This window comes from Acanthopagrus latus, chromosome 10 (genome assembly GCF_904848185.1).
Source record: "Acanthopagrus latus isolate v.2019 chromosome 10, fAcaLat1.1, whole genome shotgun sequence".
NCBI lineage: Eukaryota > Metazoa > Chordata > Actinopteri > Spariformes > Sparidae > Acanthopagrus > Acanthopagrus latus.
Genome location: NC_051048.1, coordinates 18,072,889 through 18,091,858, shown reverse-complemented (window position 1 = coordinate 18,091,858; position 18,970 = coordinate 18,072,889). Strand labels below are relative to the sequence as shown.

The 18,970-nt window shown below is 45.4% G+C and overlaps 1 protein-coding gene across 1 annotated transcript; it reads right to left on the bottom strand.

Moving 5' to 3' along the window:
- Positions 1–4,961: 4,961 nt before the first annotated feature.
- Positions 4,962–17,150, bottom strand: trmt44 (tRNA methyltransferase 44 homolog). The gene is made up of 11 exons (XM_037112923.1): positions 16,498–17,150; positions 16,295–16,412; positions 15,440–15,659; positions 15,283–15,351; positions 14,703–14,810; positions 13,393–13,464; positions 12,460–12,566; positions 11,985–12,168; positions 10,957–11,293; positions 6,422–6,538; positions 4,962–6,232 (listed from the first exon to the last, which is right to left on the bottom strand). The coding sequence occupies exons 1-11, from the start codon at positions 16,835–16,837 to the stop codon at positions 6,000–6,002; spliced, it is 1,905 nt and encodes a 634-aa protein (XP_036968818.1). The 5' UTR covers positions 16,838–17,150; the 3' UTR covers positions 4,962–5,999.
- Between the last annotated feature and the right edge of the window lie 1,820 nt (positions 17,151–18,970).

Below are 18,970 nucleotides of genomic sequence, written 5' to 3'. Positions count from 1 at the left end.
GTGGTCGATGCTGCGGGTCGACTGATTATTAATTTTTTATCAGATCTGAAATTCAGCATTTTTTTTTGGATCATCCAAATCTGTGTTTGTTTGATCTGTTTTTTTATGAGAGTCAAAAATACGTTGGCCTACAAACTGCAGTGGTGGAGGAAAATGTCAAATCTCAAGTAAAGAACACGTTCATCAGAATCAAACAGTACTTCAGTAAAGGGACCCCAGCGTCCACATTTTGCATTCATCACCGGCCCCGTAGCGTCCGCCATCATCACATTACTCTGAATCCTTCCTTACGTAACACTTTTTGGAGCAAAAAACCTGATGCGAGAGTGAGGAAGAAACCGTTAGCCTCATGCTAACGCTGTGCAGATATAGTAGCAGCTTGTGTTTGTTGGTTGTCCAGATCAGTAAGTCTTAAAGAGACATTGGAATAATTATCTGTGCTAGGAAACAGAAATAACACTTGTATGTTGCGCTGTCAGTTTGGCAGTTTGCTCTATGATCAGAATAAAAGCTCAATTTGAATTATTTTTTTCAAATGCCTAAAAGGAAAACCAGATGTCATCAGTTTTAAAAAAAAAAGTGAATTTGAAGTGTTTTACAGATGAAAATGGTCACGTAAACACGTGACCTCAGCACTCAGCACTTTAACATCCCCAGACTCTGCCGCAGCTGCTGCTGAGATTGAAACAGGCGGTAATCTGATAGTGCAAGAAAAAAGGACAATCTATATTTTGAGGACTGGGAGAGTGGGAATTCACACTCTGCGAGGCATCCCATTTTATGCAGAACACGGTGTTAGATTAACATCTCATCAAATATTCATTCAGCTGATTGGCTCCCGAGTGGCAGCTTCGACAAAGCGCCAAAATATATTTCGACGCAGGGAATCGATTTTTGGTTCTGCGGCGAAGGATATCTCTCTGTTCTGGTCCAATACATGGGATGAATCAGAGATAAATGACCGATACAAAGGCTTTACACTCACAGGGACTTGTTCTAATTTTAACTGCGTGTGTGTTGGATGGATGCCACGGCACGGCCCATGTGTGCATCGTGTATTACCAGCTCTGCGTCGAGGAGAAGCGCCGCCATCCACGCTTGGCCGCTCTCCACCGCCCATCACACAACTATAAAGATGTGGAATCTCAAAAGCAGCACATGTTAAGCGGCAAAAATGTGTGTATCTGCGGAGCGCCAGGTGTGACTGGTTGGGAGAGCCTAACACCCTTATCTCTGAGCGTCACCCAGGTCTGAGTAGGCGACGGGGAGGGTGGCGTCCGAGGCTGTTAGATGAGGGGCAGCAAAGCGGGCGAAATGGCCGCTCCCGCCGCTACTGTATGGCGAAATAACAGACTCTTATCTGCCGTGACCTTCCACTTGTCAGCTTGGAGATAGAGATCGAGGGCTGCATGTGTGCATCATCCTCGACTTGTGGGAGCTCGTGTGGGAGAGGATTAAAGAAGTGTTGTCAACTTGTCCCTGTGGTTGAAAATCCCCCCCAGGAGTTCTTCCTTTAAAGTAACTGAAAAGACCAAAGTTGGATGAAGTAGATTACAAGTGCTTTCATTCATGTCAAAATGCTTTTATTTCCCGGCAGTGTGTACTTCCACCAGATGAAAAGTACAAAAACACACGAGATGGACGTAAACAGGCAACGGAACTTTGTCTCGCTACATAGCAGCACGAAATGATGAGGAAAGTTGACAGTAATGTGTCTTGACTTTTCACAGGAGCTACTTTCTTCTAAAAAAAAACTAAATAAGATGAGCCAAGCTTCAACGCAAACACAGAGAGACCTTTATAAAGTCACATCTGAGGATTAAACTGTGTGTGTCTGCTGCAAATTAGCTGCAAATGTTAGCATGTCCGGCTAAACCATTCACAACCAAGAAGTAGTCCGGCATCACCGTCAAGGCCGGGGGCACGGAGGTGTTGCTACATCAGATCGTAGGCTAACATTAGCATCGTTCATGCTCTACTAGCGTTTAGGAGAGTTTAGCCTACAGTCTTGACTTCTGTGTATGTAGGCTAACCTGTAGCCTAGGCGGCCAATAAGGATTAGATAGGAACAGGCTGATTTTTCTTGTCATAGATTTAACATTAGGATTAACAAGCTCCAATAGAGTCTGTTCACAGCAGACATGTTGGCCATCGAGTACATTTGATACGCTTTCACAAGCTGGATCACTGAAAGGTTGGCAGAATACAGTGTTTTCAACCAACTTATGAAGCTAACATTAGCTAATGTAGCTGGCTAATGCTATTGAAACGTCCAATGCATGAAATCGATGACCAGTCACTCCTAAGTGGTAAATCTGTCCCCGTTATTACAGCTGCAGGCGTAGCAAGAGGCCCAGTGAACTGTACATTCAGTACATCTTCACTGTGCAGCCCAACAGATCCGAGCAGATGTAGACACGCAGCTGAATGTACTGAAACAACCCGCCTCTCCAGAAAAGTCCCGAATAAAATACACCACTGAGAAGAGAAAGATGAGATTTCCTGAGGCAATCAAACAAAGGATTCCGTCGCGGTGACAGCCGTCAGCGTCGCAGTCCTTACACGGTTCGCTTTGCCAAGCGAGACTTCTGCACGTCCAAAATAGTGTCTTGGAGACGCCACATTACATCGAAGGGCCCCCATGGTGCCACGATGAATAAAGCATGAGGGGGAACACAGGGAAAGTTGTTGGCTTCGGCAAAAGAAATGCAGCCACTTCTTCTCCCTGACCTAGATTCTGTCTGCTAACGTGTTCCCGCCTGCCCTTTTCTTTTGCTTTCAGCATCTATAAAACACATGTACAAACAAAGACGGTTCATGTCTTTAGATACTGCTCGACATCGCTGACATGCGAAGAACGGCTGGCAGGGTAAATAAGTAGCTCCGGAGGATCAGACGTTGCATAAGTCGGATCAAGTTTAAGAGGAAGCAGTTTGTTTACATATTTCTCATAGTTCTCCACCAGAACAGCAGCAGGATCCTGGTGTTAACACCGGACACAGGGACGCACGTTGGATTATGCAGCTGCTATTCAAACACTCTGATGCTAATTTTCAACTTCATATGTAGTGATGGAGTCATAACGATCAAAGTCACATTCTGAACCACTGTCACACACATTTACAGCAGATCAGTCTGATACAGAAGCCTACTTTTACCTTTTTTTAGTGTTTCTGTATGACAATCAGGACATATTCTCGTGTGATCCGGTCCATGTGATGTGCTCGAGCCCTCAAACTTGGAGTTGGGATTTTGTTCGAACTTTCACAGATTAAGATTGAACTCTCGAGCGATGATGATAAATTCTTCAAGTGCCATGGACAAAATCGATTTCGCTAATCGGGAAAGGGACGTGGTCGGAAAAAACGGTTGTTTAAGTGGATATGAGCTTCTATGCCACCCCTAGAGTCTACAACCACAAATGAGTGTCGACAAAGTGAGCCACTCTCTCCTCTTACACACCAGCCTCCAGCTTATTGATGCATTATGTAGCCAATACACAGTTTCTATTCGTTTTTAAAGCTCTAAAGAGACCAACAACACATGTTGTGCATCATGTTTTTGTTCAGTGTCTTAATTTCCACCTTCCCAAGACGACATTGCTTTCGAAGGCTAACCGTTCTTTACAAACCTCACTGGAGTAAGTGGAAGTAAGCTGTATGAAACCTCAACATCTAACAAACAAATAAAACCCAGTTTCGACCTGAACGTCTGGACTTTGTCTGTCATGCACGTCGTCAGAACTGTTTAAATCATATTGTGAAAATGTTGCAGATAGAAAGCAGTAAACTCTCATCAGTTGTTTCTGGCCCGTCGATGCATTCCTCTGACCTCCTACGACGTGTTTTAAGTGAGGGGAGGGAGACTCATCAGTGTGGGCAGGAGGGTGGAGGAGGGTGGAGGAGGGTGGAGGAGGGCTCCTCCTCTGGTCTCCAGGGCAGCGGTGCGAGGCGGACACGAACAGAGTCGTAATGATTGCCTATCGGAGAGCGGTCAGAAAGGGCCGGGGTCAGCAGGTCAGGACGAGCGCGAGGAGGCCGGGCCGGTGAACGCCTCCGCTCCCCGGGACACGTCACACTCCTCGGCAGTTAAATGTAGGGCAGCGGGTCGATTGGATCGGGTGATCTTTGCAGGCAGGAGTATTTTCATGAATTGATTTCTTCCAGGAACCATAATGATGTGGGGGGGGGTGATTTAAACAGGCCATTAAAACCCACACAGAGCAGACCACATTATGACTGAAGACTGCCTGTCAGAAAATAACCACTCTCACCTCCAGCTCCACCGTCTTTTACGTCCACACGTTCCCCTTCGATGAATTATCCATCAGCACTCAGAATGATCCAGAGAAACGTGAAGATGCTCTCCTGCATGTGGACGAACCTGCGGTCAGGCTGAGTCAATACATCCGTCAGCAATGACACAGCCTCTCAGCTCCCGGGGATACGGCAGCTACCGGGCTGCTAATATGTAACCAACTCTGGATTTTACACTCTGAGCAGGAACGCCGAGGAACGATTCCATGCACATGACATGACGGCTACCTGAAACTGGACACGCTGCTTGGTTTAAGACAGGAAGCTTTTTACAGGGTCAGTTGATGTAAATTATGAAAAAACAAGTCACAATTACCATATACTACTTAACAAAAATAGTGACAAAGCAATGTGTAAAAGTGGGCAGTAAGTGTAAGTTAGGACTCTTAAAGTCAGACTTACATTTTCATAGACAAAGATGTGAGAAACTAAGCAGAAAATATAAGAATAATAACCCAAATAATATATACCAAAATACAGAATTGCAAAATTAAGTCAGACATTACTAAGCTCCAACGAAACTATGCAATCAATCCAAATACGAGTCAAACTAGCTATGCTAAGAGGAAAGTAAAAGACAGTGAGTCAAAATATAATGTTTTTAACTCCAAATTATGAGACGAGTCAAAAACAGGAGCCAATTTGTCATTTTTCGAACATTTAATTTGCTTTATTCTGGTCAAAAATATTGAGAAAATGTTTTTACTATACTTAGTGTGAAGTGAGCCTTTAACCTCAGGAGTTATTTAGCACTTCAGTGGACTCGAACGGGACCAAAGTGACGACCGAGATGTCGTTTGATGAGAACTGCACTCAGCACATCGTTAAATATCCTGTGATAGACTCACATTTATTAAATTGTTGCTGACGATGATGCTTCCAGCTTCATCAATTCATAATCGATATCAGCATAGAGACGGATTAAAATGATCTGATTGTTGTCGTCCCCCCCCCCCCGCACCTGGCTGGGCCTCAGGGTCTTTGACATTTGAGCCACGGGGTGACGGCAAACCACGCCGGAGCGACTCAGCGGTGAGCGCCGTCCAGAGGGGACGCCATGCGGCTCACCCTCGACTCCCGCCAACAAATAATTCATGGTGCTAACATTTACTTTGTTCAAGCGCCACCCAGTCTTTATCCTCCGCCCTGACCGTGAACCTCAAAGTACCAGTCTGAGGTGAATTAACTGTCAGAGTGATGTTTGCAAAAGCTTTTAAAGTTTCGCTGCAGCGGAGTTGAAAGTTGGAGAATATGCTGAGTGCTGGACCAAAAAAAAAAAAAAAAAAAACTCTCACTGGGACAAGAAATGATAAAAAACAGAAACAGCCACGATAGACTCTAATCTTTAAATAAATACCAAGATGTTACCTGGAACACACTTTAATATAAGTTGACAGTGACTTTACACGTGTCGGAGCTGAACAAGTCCACTTCTTAAATAAATTAAAAAAGGATAATCCCTGGAAATTACATGTCAGCGGACAATGTAGACCAGAGGAGTCGGCGAGCTCCAGCTGTGAGACTGAAGCTGCAGCAGGACGCGTCACACGGATGAAAGGCGATACTGTGAAATCTCAAAACCTCAATTCCCAGAAATGATGTAACGTCACATCAATAAAACCCCTCGGAAGTGAACTTCTTCCTCTCTGTGGCTGAACGCTGATGATCAGAGGCAAGAGCCAATCAGAAAGCGTCCTGTTTTATCTTCTTCAGAGGTCTCGTCGAGGGTCGCAGGTCTTCTGGTCCGTGGGCGAAGGCACAGTGTTCAGCCTGCAGGGGGCAGCGCTGAGGGTGATGGTCATAGAACCAGCAGGGACGGGTTTTCAGGGCGCCGGGGGCCACGGGCGTCCTCTTGGTATTCGCCCTGGAGGCCTTCCTGTCCCTCCAGTCTCTGACGTACACCCGCCCTCCTTCGACTGCAAGAGAACGAGCGACAGATAAAACACTTCAGGGGGAGGCCGAGGTGTGATCTGGCACAAATGATGGATGTTACTTGACACCAGCAGTGGGAGTCGGTGTAATACAGTACAATGAACAATAAATAAACTCGCTTCCTCTGTCGTTATTTGGACTGAGCTGTGAAGAAGTGTGACGAGTCCGGCTACCTCTGAAGACTTGGTGGTTGTTCTTGAGCAGCGTCTGAAGACCTCCGCACTCTTTCTTCAGCCGCCGCAGGGTTTCCTGCTCCAGCAGCCCGGCGACCTCGCTCACAGAGAGGCTGCCTGCGGAGGAGGATGGAGGGGAGGCGGGGAGGGGGCGGGATGAAAGGACCAGAGCAAAGACACAGTGTGACAAAAGAGCAGGAGGAGGTCTGTCGATGCCACGTTCATCAATATATTAACATGCGGTGCTTCAGGCATGCACAGAAATAATCTTCACCCGCCATGACAGAGGGAGAAAAAAAAGCATCTTTGTCTGTGGTACTGACACATATATATATATGTGTGTGTGTGTATATATATATATATATATATATATATATATATATATATATATATATATATATCCACAACTGCTTTATACAGAAGGTTTTACACGGACAAAACACACCTCTGTCACTGTCTCTCAGTGTTAGTCAGGGCTGTGAAGTGTGCTCATTTAAAGCTGCTCCAACAAGCTGTCAGAGCGACCAGCGTGCATTTCACCGCTGCATCTCCCACCAGCCCGCTCGAGAGCTTGAGTCACCGTCGTCACTTTCCCACCGGGACGGTTATTTTAGATACCAAAGAGCGAAAGAAGCAGGCAGGGGGGACATTGAAACACACAAGAGTCTGCGCTGCGAGCTCGAGCCAATGGTGCGCAGATAAAAGGCGCGCCCCTTTGAGCTCGCAGCACCTCGCCTCTGGGCTCCAATTCAGGAGGTTTTCGGTATTTCTGGCTTTGCCCTTTTTCCCCCAGAAGAGAATTCAATCAGGGCTGACCTTTGGTTTGTAGAAATGACAATCCTCCCTCTCTACCTCCTCATATTGGAGAGGGACACGCGGCAGGATTTCTAAAGCTCCTTTGTGCCTTTTCATAAACAATATCTGACCTCAATCTGCAGACGCCCTAATGCCATCTTCATCGCGCTTTAACGCCAAACCTCCGGTGGCACTTCAGGCAATCCCCGCCGGCTTAGAGATGATTCACCGCGAGAGAATTTAAATATACTGCCTGAGCCTCGGCTCCAAGTTCACCTGGTCAATTTAATTAAAGTCACAGGAGATCTACGGCTGCGTTTAGAGCCGTGGTATTTTCACTTTTCCAACAACTGTTTTTTCTGAGATCCATGAGAAAACATATTGTCCACTTTAATACGTCCTAAATTTAGCCGGTCCTGTTGCTGAGATAATCCCCAAAATATGCGACGCACTCCCACTTTCACAGACACTTGCGCCGCCAAACTACACTGCAGAGTGTGAAACCGGGCAGACTGCCGTCCTACAGCACAGACGCCAGGGAGCTCCAGGCCTTAATATAATATCAATACGGCGTTTAGAGCTGCCCTTTACTGCCCGGGATGTTAATGGGGATTAATGGGAGAAGGTCAGTATTGACAGAGTCGACTCTGTTTGGACTAAGACCAACACAGACCATTATTAACGGCCCGGCCTGGTGCACAGTCAGACTGAACGCCCCCTGCACAGACCGCTAAGACGGCCGGTGACTGATTGCTTGTTGTGGATGATTGTTTTTTCGCTACTTAAGCCAATTCAGAATCAGGCTGAGTGGACAGAATCAGCTGATAGTCTGCTGAGTGGTGACTAAAAACATTTAAAGGATCAATCTGCGACACGCGGCCGCTGCTCGCTGACAGACACGATCCCAAAAACAGTTGACGGCCTTCACCTGGCCGGAGAGTCGGACCTCTGCTCCACGGGTCCAGACGACGAGCCAGGAGGGAGAGAAGAGAACACAACGAAACTCACTCTACTGAGATAGTTTTAGCCTGCAATCTCTAATGGTCAGCAGGGTGAAGCCCACTGGTTTCAAAATCAAGCCGATGTTATGTAAGCTTATGAGAGAACAAGCCTACTTCTGTCTTGATTTATTATCTTAGTTAACAGTTTTCTAATGAGCTGAAGGTCTCAGTCCCTAGCTTCAAGATGTCTTCAACAGAGCAGGATGTTTGATATGTAAATTAAAGTTACATTTATAGTAAAACAGATGATAAAGCAGGATATGCTGTAGGGCGGGGCTGCCAAATGATCTATAATGAGACAACAGGAGCAGAACAAATGTAGTTTTAAATTACCAACAAAACATTACATCTGCTATTTTCACTGTTGAAAAACAAGCCACTCAAAATGTCAAAGAAATAGTAAGAATGCCCAATACTGCTGCCCAGAGCCCAAGATGACATATTAATAGCTAATACGCTGATTTTGTCACACCAGCAATCCAAAGCAGCTGACTAACACCAGCTGTAAATATTGAGCTGTAGATCATTTGATTCCTCTAATATCATGAACAGGGTGTTATCTCAACACCAGACGCTGCGTGAAGTGTCTGACTTTCTGCTGAAGAAACCACATTTGACTGATTTCTCCTGATTTGAGGTCTAGTGTTGCATGTTAGATGTAAAGATACACATTGCCTTCTGCTCTCTGCACGATTGCATAACGGCAGTCAGCAGCACAGCCTGCGGGAGTTAGTACCTTCACTCAAAGTGAAGTGGACAGCTGCATTTGGCTTAAATTACTCACTTTCACAGACAGAGACGCTGCGAAAGCCAACATCTATACAGAAGACGAGGAGCTCAGGAGTCACTGAAATTCTAATTAAACACTAATATATGACAAAGATTCTGCTGAAGTATCTTTCAATATCAAAAACTGATATATTAGAATATCAATAATGCTCGCACTCTTTAAAGATGCAATAACAGCGAAGAGTGAATCTCACAATCCCTCCGATGACTCTGAGCCCCCCGGATCTGTTCAATAAAGGCTGACTCACCCTCAAGTTACCCTTTGTTCTTACACAGCAGATAACTGGTAGGAATACCTCAATACAAATGCATACTCATGCATAAATCATAGCTGGTGGTGCATTATTCATCCCGTCATCTCTGAACAGAGTCGCGCGCTCCCTTTATTCGCTCTGTCGCAGATTTTCTACCTCTAATTTCGCCGCTGACATCCTGACGGGGAATCTTCTGTTTTAATCATAGTAGTGCTCATCTCCTTGTCTCATTCAGTGTGTGTGTGTGTGTGTGTGTGTGTGTGTGTGTGTGTGTGTGTGTGTGTGTGTGTGTGTGTGTGTGTGTGGCAGCAGAGGCGCTGACAAAGGTGAAGCGTGGGCGGTGTGTGAGTAACAGTGTGTTTTGTGTGTGTGTTTTGTGTGTGCGTTGTGTGCGCTGTGTGTGTCGTGTGTGTCGCCCTCTCTGTACTGTGCGGTGCAGAGCAGGAGGAGGTCGGCTGCAGAGGATGAGGCTCAGAGTTCAAAGCGTCTTCGCTCTGTGTCACCGACGCCCTGCCGACTGATGGCGAGAGGGGGCGGGGCGTCGGCGACAGAGGCTTCAGAGGGTTAGATAGGATGATGGGGGGGGTCGGGCGAGAGGTTCAGATGCTGCAAAAGCTGCCAACGTGCCACGAAGCACCTCGAAATATATTCTCAAGGTACCGACGAGAAATGTGAGACGTGATTCATCGGCGTTGCTTTGGTTGTGAGGTTACATCTATGGCAAACACAGTAACTCACATTCAGTCGAAACGGAGCTGAAGAAACAGTCTGATGTTATTAGGAACACGCTTATTTTCTCTCTGGAGAATAAAGACGAAATGGAAAGAGAATGATAATAAATAGATGACAGTCATAACTGTCCATAAGGCTACAACTAGCTGGTTAACTTAGCTAACAGAGGAGGAAAATTGACACTTCACTCATACAAAACAATGTGAACAACTGTGCGACAGAACCAGGCTAGCAGTTACCATTTTTATGCTAAGCTAAGCTAACTTGCTGTTGTCTTCAGCTTCATATTTAACCTACAGAAAGACAGTGATACCTTCTCAACCAACTAAATATCTTATTTGTAGTTGCCTACCAGTCTATACTACTCTGAACACACATTGGTGCAGTGATTAAGCTAATTTAGGAGCTAAATCCAACCATGACGGATAAAAAAACTAAGCCAAAACTAGCTAAACTCCTGCTAAGGCTAATTTAACTAGCTGAGCAGGTTTCAGTAGCTAGGCTACATGTGTTTTTATATCGCATATTGTGATAAAACATTTAAAATGGTATAAGAAGACTAAATCAAGACATTTTGCCTGAAGATTTCCTCCTAACACAGAGAAGTATGTTAATGTTTTTACTGTTGTGTTTATGTTGTAACTATTAAATATAAAGACATAAAATAAAAACATTATAAACTCTGTATCTTTTCAACCCATTTTTTCTGCGCTTCATTCCCTCTGTTAATAATCATCTCTTCCTTTTAGGCACCGTACAGCTGACAGATATTACAAAGTTGTGAATTCAGAAAATTCCCAGGGTGCAGTATGATAAGTGTGGGTGAGCAGGCTTCACAGAATGATGTGTCCTGCTCTGGATTTAATCAGGACCTGTTCATCACTTCAGCAGCAGCTCATATCCAGGGAGACTTGTGTGATTTGTTTGCTTATCTCTGGTGTTTTGTGGCTGCTGGCGGTTTTACCTCCTCGGTTCCAGCCGCTGCCGTCATCCTCGGTCATTCCCAGCAGGACATTAGCAACCCGCAGGACGACGCCGTCAACAAAGTCCCGCGGGAGAGAAGCGCAGTTCCGAACCATTTCAACCCTGTCTCTGGGCTGGAACCCGGCTCCCCAGCTGCTCCCGGGGGTCCTGTCATTGTCTCTGTTCTCATGGCAACTTTCCCCATCATGTCCGACGTCTGACCTTTGAACTGTGATCCCGGAGGCAGTCTGGCGGCTCTTGACGTAATGAGCCCTCCGCTGCTCGGCCTCGGCCTCGTCAGGTAGCTGGTAGTTCCTGGACTTTCCCACCAGACACACCTGCAGAGAGACGAGCTGAACGTCAGGACGACTCTCCCAGAGGCACCGACGCTCAAAACTGTGAAACCAGAAACTCAAAAGGCAAGAAATGACATATCCGTCTGTAATAAACAGGGCTCGGGTGGAGAGAAAGCAGTGGTGCACAGCTGTGACTGTCTGAAGGACAAGGAATAGGAGATCTGATGACTCCCACACCAGAATGAAAGAACCTTCAAGGCGCCTTGAAGATCAGGGTGAAAAAAAGAAGAGAAATGACGCAACCAGAGTTAGAATCACACCTCCGTCTTCACTGGCATCAGGTACACGTGCAGCAGCTATTCAAGAAACCAGCATGCTGCCTCGACTTCATACCACCCACACATTCTATTACTATAGAGTCTTTTTACACACGGCAGCACTGTGAGAAGCTCGAGTGTGAACATGTGTTTTATATAAATATATAAATAATTATAATTTATAACCGAGGGACAATATATGCTCCAGAACTAAAACTTTTAATTATATAGCACTTTCGATTGTCAAAGAGGCCCAACAGCCAAATTAAATTGATGTCAAAATCTGTTATTGAAGCACAGATTAAAAGAAAAAAAAACATTTGTGAAAAGACATCAATCACACAATATGACAAAAGTTCAACAAGTCTCAAAATACAGAAAGTCAAGCAGCGGAGCTCCGACTGTGGACGGCCTACCCGTTTGGTGGAAGGTATTCTCAGGCAGTCCTCCTCTGTGTTGAAGCCACTGACTTGGCTCACCTCGCTGATGAAGTCGATGTATTCCTTGTACTGAGACTTCTTACACTGGCGCCTCTGGTATTTTCCATAGAAGTCAAAGAAGCAGCAGGGCAGGACGAAGTAGCGGCAGCAGTGAGAGGACCTGCAGCGAGAGCGGGAGACAAGTTATTACCCAGAGTCAAACTAGATGATCAGTACAGACCTGGAGGGCTAAAATGTTTGAGTTTGTGTTACTTTCACCAAGATTCACCACAGAAACAATCCTCAGACTGAGGCTCAACATCGCCATCAGGTGGTCACACACACCAGTGAACCAACAAACAGACACACATATTCACACACCCACAGTCACACGTCCATAATGATATTCCCAATTGGAGAGATCAGCTGGCACTTGAGCTGCTGAGTGAGATTGTGTCTGCTGATGACTCGCCTGGCTGCTATAACGGGGATCCACGGTGTGAGCTCGTCTGAGTGGTTCCCAATCAGCCAGTCCGTACCCGGGAATAAGCAGCTCTCGCTGGGAGTAATTGCCTTTTCCTGAAATAGCAAAGACCCAAAAAGCACAAGAGCTCCTCAGAGCAGGGAAGATGCACACAGCGTGATTTGATTCTAAATCAATTTATGGATCCTGACTTAGAGGGAGAACTTTTTTAATCTTCTAAACACTCTTCAAATCTCCTGTCAATGTCACCTGGATGAACATTCATTGAGCCTTTAGATTGGAACACTGATGGCGTTTATATAAACAAAAAAAAACACAAAGCCAGCAAATCCAGATTTCGGCTGCCAGCCCGTCGATGTAGTTTAAGAGCACTGAGGCATGTGTGCTTCAGAGAGAGCTCCCAGAAGAAGGGCCGAGCACAGTTCCTCCTGGGGCCACACAAGGATCGTGCTGCCACGTCTGCTCCACAGAAGTCAGTCAATAATAGATGAGCTGAAATGGAAGCAGTCAGCAGCTTGTTGTCAAATGAATGACTGAGGCTGGGAGGCAGACAGGAAGGTGGCGTGTTTTTTAGGAGGGCAGAGTTTCCCTGCAAATGTTCCAAACGTTCGTTCGGGAACAGTTCAGGGGGGAAAATCTCACCACATACATCATATCACATGATCTTTACCTTTATCGTGCTCCACTGATCATGGAATTGCAGTTTAAAGTTAAAGATTTTCTCGTGTTGAAAAGTGCGTCTGATACAACCTGCACGATCAAGAGTTAACCGGGTTCCCACAGCGGAGCAGTGAGGGGGCGCTGACAGCTGAGACGACGCAGCGTGCGATATGAATTCCACGCGAAAAAGATAATAACACTAATTAAAAAGCCAAATTTGGCTGCAGTTAATCCGCCTTTCCTGGTGCTCGGCCCACTCACCTCCAGCAGGGTCCGGGGGCCGTACATGTCCCAGATCTTCCTCTTGCGGACGTCGATGCCCTTTCCAGGATGCTGCAACACAAGACGGCGTGACGGTCAGCGGCTAATCGCCCTCAGCCACATACACACTCGCACCATCAACTGCTGGTCGTGCATTCAATTACACCCGTCTCGGTTTGTGACCGGCCGTTTTGGGCGACACAGTGCTGCAGATGTAATGAATTTAGATATGCGCGTCCCCTCGCCTGGGCTCAACGGGCCCCGTGTCATTGATTAAGCTGCCAGGGACAATCAGGCTGATTGAAAGACTCGTGCTGTGAAGGGCCAGCGCTTAACAAGAGGCGCTCAGAGCGGTCAGCTAGACTGAGACTTACTATCAGCCGTCGGATGGATGGACACCAAACTTAGAAAAGATATTCGTGTTCCTGCTCAGGATGAACAACGAGAGCTCTGGAGAGATATCTGAAACTGACATGGTGGACGTGACAAACTTTATACCTGCTACACAAAGGTATCGTTAGCTTTAGCTCAAAGAAGCGCTTTGCCTGAGCCGAGCCGCACATGACTGTAATGACCTGGTATAAGAAGAGGATCCAAGCAGAATGATTAGCTGAATTCTACTTTTATGACGTGCAATTTATTTATTCAAGCTGTCGAGGGATCGTGTTAGTTTGGGTGAGACTGTTCAAATATGGAGGCGCTCAGATGAACACGCCTCACTAGAAAAGAGAGAGAGAGAGAGAGAGATGGAATTGTGTTGCTTATATTTAAATTCTGCATGATTCCATTTGTACACATTTATTGTTGGTTTGTTTTCTTTTTTTTAAGCGAAGCGTCTGCATCCTGTTTCAGCGGCACATTAATAAAACATGGATATGTAACGTTTGTTCTGGTTTTGTTGAACACTGTTGTTGACTTTTTGCGATGTGTAATGTGAACATGTTTGATTCGCTACTCATCAGCAGCTGATTATTTTAAAAAAGGCCCACGTTTAGGTCTGTGGTTTCTCGGTTGACGTAACAGACGATAGTAAAGATAGCCCGGCACACAAAGCCACATGTGTCTGAGGTTTGACACATCAACCTGACACAGCCGGTCGCACGGAGACTATTTTATCACACAGTAACACACCAGCGGCCACGTGTCACCCTGACGTTACTCCTGAGTCGAGAGTCGGACGAAAACAAGAGCTTGAGAGCACGAATCTGTCCGTGGAAAGAGCGCCGGTCAGCTAACTCAAGGATATTCCACTTCATACTTCATACTTTCCATTCAAACCAATCAGAATCTGATGACCCAACCTCACTCACCCCTTCCTTGGTCAGTATGTGGACCAGGAGGCCGTTTCCACAGCCCAGGTCCACGAACGATTGCCTGCCAGTCAGACCTTTCTCCTCTCGCTCCTCGGCCCACAGAACCTGCACACAGTGACACACAGTGACACACAGTGACACACACACACACAATACTACTGGATGTTCTCCACAGCTTTCAATCATGTCAGCAGAGCCTCATCTACACCTGCAGTGACACCTGCTGCGGCTGCCACACTTTCCCCTGCCTCTGGTTTGACATGCCAATTGGTTAAAGTGGGTCATGTTTCACATTCTAATTGATTGACCCAGCTTTGGTTGCGTCACCTGACACCTGACACCTGTCACCTGACACCTGTCACCTTCACGACAGATAAAAAAATGAGTGTCGCCCACAGAAACATACATGGGCATGTCGGTACACCTGGCGGCGGTCAGACATGCTTGAAATGAGTGTGAAGAGACACACGAGGAACGGGGGGCTCTTCTTCTTCTTCTTCTTCTTCTTCTTCTTCTTCTTCTTCTTCTTCAGGCCACACATCAACCGTCAATGAATCACTGATTTTAGAAAACTCACAAGAAGATACGTAGCGATGGCGACATCCTCATAGACGAACTTCTCAGGATCTGTGACCTCGGGCCAGACCTGGTGAGGATGTAAAACACCAGCACTCAGCGACGCAAATATGGAGGGAACTGTATAAATGGAGCACTGGGCGGCCCTTTGTCTTTACCTTGACCATGGCCTTGTACTTCTCCTTCAGCTGCTGGTACATGACGCTGTACTTCTCCACCGGCAGCAGGGACAGGGTGCTCCTGAACTCGCTGCTCTTGCACTCGGTGGCCCAGCGCAGCAGCTTAGGGAGCAGATCTGTGGACAGCCAGGACAGCCGAGGGTACGCCACGCCGTCAGAGAACCACGCGTCTGGAGTCAGCACGTGCAGCTCCAAGGCCCTGCAGACAAACACTCGTATATATTAGTCAGAGTTTAGATAAACTGTATATCTTGTTTTCTGTGTAATATAATTATATTTTAAAACATCCCAAAGATGTTTGTCCTGCTGCCTGTTTACTGTCACAGAGGAGTCAAGAAACCAGGAAATATTCACATTTAAAGAGCTGTAATCAAAAAATGTCCCAATATTTTACTTTATTAGAAATAGTCTGTGATTAATTCAATAGTTGACGACTAATCGATCAGTCGTAGCAGCTCTACAGCGAACAGAGGGTTATGTATCCACCGTAACATACAATATTTACGGTGTGTCATGTTGGATCTCTGCCTTTTCTTCACTAGACGTTTTGTTCAAAGTGAAACAAACGATGATCAATTCTCTACTTTATTTGTTCCTATTCAGTATTTCTCTCTGTCACACTGAGCGTCTGTGTTGTCTTGATGAGTGTTGTTGGACGCCGAGCATGAAAAGATGTCCTGGGCTGAGTTAACCACTTCCTTTGGTTTGTGCTACAATAATGATCCGATGCACACCACTTCAAAAATCAGACGGCTCTTGTCAGGGTGCCTGCTGCAGAACATTAATGTGGACTTCTTGGGTGGCTGTGGTTCTGTTCAGCATGCAGACACTCACCACTCCTCACAGTCCGGACTGATGAGCTGGATCTGATGAATGTTGCCCCTCTTCAGAGTCACCTGCCCATCTGAATCCTCTTCGAATGGCAGGAAGCTCACCTGCTGTCTCGTGAAGTCTTGAACACATAGGGGGAGTTTTAAAAACACAGCAGACAGTCTGGTCTGGGTTGGTTTGGTTGAAGCCTTCCTTCATGCTCTTACCTTTGAGTACAAGCTCTTTCTGCAGCTTCGTGCCATAACAGTTCACTTTGGGGATGATGGTCCTGACGCTGGAGGACCAGGGTTTGTCTTCTTCGTGTGTCTGTGCAGGTGAAGCCTCGCTGCTCAGGAAGGAGCACACGTCCTCAGAGAGCTCAGGCTGATCCAGCAGCAGCAGCTCCAGAGCCTCTCTGCCCACATCTTCGCTCTCTGTCTCCCTCACTCCGCACAGACGCTTGTTCACAACGTGAGGTTTCTTGATCCACACGTCCACGGCGGACCAGAAGCCTTCGGGGAGAGTCTTACATCCTGCCGGAAACTTTAAATCCAAGAGTTTGGGCATCGTTGAGTGTCAGACGCGAACCCGGGGCCATGTGTTTACACACAGAGAGCGGACTTCCGGGTGCTTTTATTTTGTAGAGAAAGAAAAATGACGCTTTGAGATAAACGTTGGTTGTAAAATATCAATATCACTTTTATAAATCTTATTCTATGTTAACAAACAAATGTTGAGCTTTATTAGCAACTTTAGCCTGTGTAACAGGAGAAGCATGTTGTCGCTACATGATGACGTATGCACATGCGACAGATATGAGTGGTTCCACTAGAGGGCGCTGTCGCTCTGGTCCAGAGTTCATCAGGAGCACCGTGTGGTGATGCTTTATGAGACCGGGCAGGATTGTTTCCACTACTTCTTAATGTTTTTATTCTTTAAGCAATAAAATTACTCACATTATAACTTGAGTATGACGACTGTGACGTGTTAACCATGATGCCTTGTGGCTGCCACTCTTTGGAGACCAAATGAATAATTACAGTCATAAGATTTATCGTGTTAATTATTAAGAATAATTACATGTTGCCTCTGATATCCTTTACACTACTCACAATACTTCACATGATGCAGGATTATTTACATAGTTATTAAACACAAATATAAATGTAGGTCTGTTTATAAACGCATGTATTTAACATATTAATATAATTAATACATTTTAAGGCATTTTACAGATGCTTTTGTCCAAAGCTGTTGTGTGTACATGTGATGTATATAAGATTCTAACTGTGCTTTAACTGTTTTTTGATCTTATTTGTTATTTTCTACTTTGGTTTACTTTACAGAAAACACATTTGTAAAGTAAATGTATATAATACAACATATATAATAGTAGTATTATGTATGTAATTGCTTAAAAAGAAAAAAAAAAGTATTTTGATTTAATAAGATGACCGTGACCTTATTTGAATTTAGTTTGGATCACTTTCCCGCCTATGACATTAAAATGGATAACATTTTAGAATCTCTTCTGGCTGAGATCATTTCATTTTCATCTCTGAACTTCACTGTTTGTTTCTCTGTCACACTTAACGTATGTCACGTATTTATTGTCAACTGCGACACGTCACTGCAAACCTCTGAAACTGCATTTTTCCCAGCAGTGATTCACCGGCCAGGTCTCCTCACCTGCCTGCAGGCCAGCCTCTCACGACACATGAAACTAGAGAGACAGCTTCCCACTCTGCAGTCTAACTCTTGGAAACTTTGGCCTCAGAGATTTAAGAAGACAGAACGAGTGTAAACATCCGTTTCCGAGCACCCCTCATTAACTCGGCACAATTAAATGCTCGTGGAGTCCTGGAAGTGACAGGCGGTTATTTAAATACCTGCTGGGTGGGTTGGGGATGACTACAACAAATTGTCAGTTGTTGTGACATTTTGATTCGTCACCAGGACATTTCTCAATTATGTGTGTTGTTTGTTAAACTGTTGGCTGTAATATTCACATAAACAACTTGGGACAAAGAAATGTGTTTGTAGCTGTATCAGGAGCTAAAGATACCCATCACTAACTCTAATGTAATCCTACATCATCAAACAACCCGTCTCTACACCTAGTTTAGTTGGAAATGCTAGAAGGAATGTCAATAGATATCTGGATCAGCTCCTGGTTCTTTGAGTGTCTGCTCCACTGAATGTATCATCTGTGTCAGAGTCACTCAGGCAGGCAGGGAGGAGCGACTGGGTCAGATACTGTACCAGGAAGTGCAAAGTGCAGCCTGGTTCGCATTCAAATGGTCGGCCACGTGAGAGCAGGGAAAAAAAAAAAATCCTGTCCAACCTGCTTGACAACAGCAAGTATGGAAGAAAGAAAGAGAGAGAGAGAGAGAGCACTGTTTGTGTTTGACTCATAGCTCGTGGCAAGTTTCGTTTGAGTCCAGACACAGTTGAGCTCGATCAGTGGAGAGAATTAATAATGTGAATTACGGCGATGACTTGAACTACAGCCATGACTTACTGGAAACTTTAGGTCACTGGTGAAAGATGCTGATGTCTCAGTCAATTAACACGTCACAACAAACATGACAATTACCATTTTAGACCCTTTAATTTTCACATCTAATTACAGTCAATTGACAGATCAATAAAACAACATCTATTATATAGAACAGTCATGCAAGTCATACAGTCACAGAA

Bases quoted from the DNA above. Each gene is read 5' to 3' on its own strand.
- trmt44 (XM_037112923.1), bottom strand. From the start codon at position 16,837: ATGCCCAAACTCTTGGATTTAAAGTTTCCGGCAGGATGTAAGACTCTC. The intron at 16,413-16,497 runs GTAAGAGCATGA...TATGTGTTCAAG, and splicing joins GAAAGAGCTTGTACTCAAAG to ACTTCACGAGACAGCAGGTG. The intron at 6,539-10,956 runs GTAAAACCGCCA...CCTCCTCCGCAG, and splicing joins CAGCGGCTGGAACCGAGGAG to GCAGCCTCTCTGTGAGCGAG.